This window comes from Rhinichthys klamathensis, unplaced genomic scaffold (genome assembly GCF_029890125.1).
Source record: "Rhinichthys klamathensis goyatoka isolate OS25496 unplaced genomic scaffold, OSU_Roscu_1.1 h1tg000230l_1, whole genome shotgun sequence".
Lineage (NCBI taxonomy): Eukaryota > Metazoa > Chordata > Actinopteri > Cypriniformes > Leuciscidae > Rhinichthys > Rhinichthys klamathensis.
In genome coordinates this window covers 1012159-1015984 of record NW_026606754.1, presented here as the reverse complement: position 1 = coordinate 1015984, position 3826 = coordinate 1012159, and the positions used below count along the sequence as shown (strand labels likewise).

Below are 3826 nucleotides of genomic sequence, written 5' to 3'. Positions count from 1 at the left end.
TTAAACTGCTGTAAAAATGTATCAGATCATTTTTTTTTTTTCATTTTTTTGCATAAATCTATTAATCAACCTCAGTCCTTTTCAAAACTACAATTTTTTTTTTTTTAAACAGGATTTTAACTCTTTAATTGCCAAATTCAGAAATGATGTCACTGATTTGGGAAAAAACAACACAAAATGACTTATTTTCAATATAAAATGTAATTGTAGACTGGATTTTTTTTTACCTTTTATCACAGTCTTGGACATGTCAAAGATTAGAAACAACATTTGTTTTGAGGCATTGTTAGTTTTTGTGCAGCAACAGATTTTAACTTTTTCTCCCTCATTTACTGTTCGTGGCTGTTTTTGCCCCATTGACTTCCATTATAACCACATTTTTTGATTGCAAAGCCTTGACAACATATAATCATGCATTTTTGATTGTTGGTGGTTTTCCCTGTTGGGAAGAGGTCAAATTTGTAATTTTTACTGTTGATAACCAGGTGGCACCATTAACCCTTTATAGGCCTGTGCAAAAAAACCCAAAAAACACTCAGCATCTGATCAAATTTATGAACACTTTATTATGAACCAAAATGCAACAACAACTTCAAATAAACTTAACAATGGTTCAACAGTTGAGGATGGATGAAGAAATAAACAATTGAACAAACCACAAACTCTGTGTGTGTGTATTTTCAGTCATTCCAACAGGACTTGCAGCATACCACTTGGTGCTCTTTGCATATGTGTCCACCACAACGGATGCAAGTGCTGAATGTTCTTTTTTTTTGTACTGTGCAGCACTTGCATGTCCCCCTCTTCACTTCTGAGCTGCTGGTGTCTGCTGGGGTCTGTGGATTTACGTCTTGCGGGACAGCTGCAGGAGACTGAATTTCTCTCACCAGTGCAGCAGCAACTGGTGCGCGAGGGAGGCGCTCTCTCCTCAATATGGCGGCAGAGACCAGAGAATTTCCCAGCTCTTCAAGGAAAAGCCTCCTCCGAAAGAGCTTTGCCTGGTTCCAGGTGGGATCCACAGCAGTGAAGATGACAAAAGCATTATATGCCGAGACGTCCACCATATTGAAAAATAACGCCTGTGGCCACCGATTGGTCCTCCTTCTGCAGCTGTAGGTGCCGACAACCTACAAAAATAAAAAATATAAAACAAGAAAATAATAAGTACAGATTTCATAATAAGTATTTTTGAAGCTGCACATGACAATGAGAATAATCATGCAGACATTGTCAAAACACAAACAGTATCTCCTAAAATTATCTCTAACAAGCAAATGTATTCAAGTAAAAGTTAATAGGAATAGGATGCATGTAGTAACAAATGTGTAATGGCACATACCTTGTCTAGATTGTCGACACCTCCCTTGCAGCGGTTGTAATCTGCAATAATCTCAGGTTTCTTCTTTGGTCCCTCCATCACCACTGCTTCGCGGTGCCTTGTGCTGATGAGGAGCACATTCCTCCCCCGTTTCGGAACATAGCTCACAGCCGTGGTGTTCTTTGTGAAGGCGAAAACGCTGGAGAGGGCAGGCCGTCCTTTAGCCTGCACCAGGTTGGGTGGCAGCTCAGGTTTATTCTTCCTGATCGTCCCGACCAAGGCTATTTTTTTCCGCAGAAGCTCCTGAGCAAGTGAGTAGGTGGTAAAAAAGTTGTCACAAGTGACAGTGACGCCCTGGAGTCCCTCTGTCATCTCCATGGCAACACGCTTTCCCTGACCCACCTCTGCAGCATTACCTATCTTACCCAGGTAAATGTCACACCTCCAGGCATAGGATGTGGCAACATCAGCAGTCACCCAAATTTTGAGTCCATATTTGGCTGTTTTTTTTGGCATGTACTGCCGAAAGCTGCATCTCCCTTTGAATGGCACAAGCTGCTCATCCACTGTGACATCTTTGCCAGGGTTGAATAGGAGGGGAAGGCGATGCGTCCACATTTCCCACAGGGATCTGATTGGGGCAAGCTTGTCGTCTCTACGGCGAGCTGGTCTCTGCAGCTTGTCGTCAAAACGGAGAGCTTTGCTTATTTCATGGAATCTTGAGAGGGACATGGTGGCTCTAAAAATCGCACGACCACTGCGATCATCCCACAGGCAACGTGTGGACTCCCCTCTGGACTTGTACACGCCGGCCAAAATCAGTAGCCCCATATAGGCATGGAGATCTGTGGAGTCCACAACGGTCCAGTTTCTCATAGTGCGGCGTCCATGGAGGTTGGTCATGCTGACAATGAGGTCAATCATTTCCTCCGTAAAAAACAGATTGAACACAGAATCCACACTCTGGACCCTTGCGATGGCATAGCGCGTCGGCCCTGGAGTCACGCCTCTGGCAGGCTGTAGAAAGGGTGTTGTCTCCATGTTGGTGGAATACCACACCTCGCCGTTTTTCCCAATCCACCCAGATCCAGGATCCACAGAATCCTCCTCACCTTCAGTGGAATCTAGAGAGGATGATGAGGGCGCCACATCCAAATCAGGATCTGACTCTCCTGAGTCTGTGGTGTCAGAGGCAGAAGACAATATCTCATCCTGCAGCTCGCTGGAGGGGTCAGGCTGCATAATTATGTCTAAAACTTCACTACAAGTCAAGCGCTTACTCATGATGCTGCTCCTCTCACCATCAACTGACAAATGACCAGCAGGCTTGAATGCAAGTGTTTAAATCCACTTGCTTTGTTTTTGTTTAGTCTGCATTTCTCACCATCAAAAGGCAGCAAATGCCACTTAGACTTACATTGTTTTTGTTTACTCTATGTAGTTCTGAGAGTTGAGGTGCATGTTTTGATTTTCTCAGACGCATCAAGGTGAGTTCTCACACTCTCTCTCACACTGACACTCACTGACACTCACACACACACGCACACTTTAATATGCTATTATACTTCATAATCATGCAAAAGCCATGCTTTACACTCCATGTAAAAGCCAGAAACTAAGCTTTATTTTTGCACAGGCCTATAAAGGGTTAATGGTGCCACCTGGTTATTAACAGTAAAAATTACAAATTTGACCTCTTCCCAACAGGGAAAACCACCAACAATCAAAAATGCATGATTATATGTTGTCATGGCTTTGCAATCAAAAAATGTGGTTATAATGGAAGTCAATGGGGCAAAAACAGCCACGAACAGTAAATGAGGGAGAAAAAGTTAAAATCTGTTGCTGCACAAAAACTAACAATGCCTCAAAACCAATGTTGTTTCTAATCTTTGACATGTCCAAGACTGTGATAAAAAGTAAAAAAAAATCCAGTCCACAATCATATTTTATATTGAAAATCAATCGTTTTGTGTTTTTTTCACCACCAAATCAGTGACATCATTTATGAATTTGGCAATTAAAGAGTTAAAATCCAGATTTTTTTTTTTAAAATTAGTAGTTTTGATTAGGACTGAGGTGGATTAATAGATGTATGCAAAACAATTTGAAAAAAATATTTATCTGATACATTTTTACAGCAGTTTAAAGTAGTGGCTTTTTTCAGCCACTAACATAACGAAAGGGTAGTGAATTTGAACAATGCACAAGGGTTAAACTGATCTTCAAATCTACATTATGTATGACAAAAACTATTACTACCAGACAGAGCTTGATGGCCAATCAACTTAAAGCTTGTCCCATGTTCTGTATTGTCTTTTCATCAGAATTATCAGCTTCTTTAAAATTTGTCATTTGCCTTAACCCATCTGTAATGATAAAGTCATTCCAGAGGTTAATGACGCAATATACACACCATTCAGGCGGAATATTAGTGCCCCAAACTAATACATACAAGACATAAAGTGCTGTCACCATCACACTCACTCATACTAGACACACATATGT

The 3826-nt window shown here is 41.2% G+C and overlaps 1 protein-coding gene across 1 annotated transcript; it reads right to left on the bottom strand.

The window, feature by feature from the left end:
- Nucleotides 1-575: 575 nt before the first annotated feature.
- Nucleotides 576-2630, bottom strand: LOC130099500 (piggyBac transposable element-derived protein 4-like). Its single transcript, XM_056265216.1, has 2 exons — nucleotides 1340-2630; nucleotides 576-1127 (listed from the first exon to the last, which is right to left on the bottom strand). Exons 1-2 carry the CDS (start codon nucleotides 2600-2602, stop codon nucleotides 681-683), a joined length of 1710 nt encoding a protein of 569 aa, XP_056121191.1. The 5' UTR covers nucleotides 2603-2630; the 3' UTR covers nucleotides 576-680.
- Between the last annotated feature and the right edge of the window lie 1196 nt (nucleotides 2631-3826).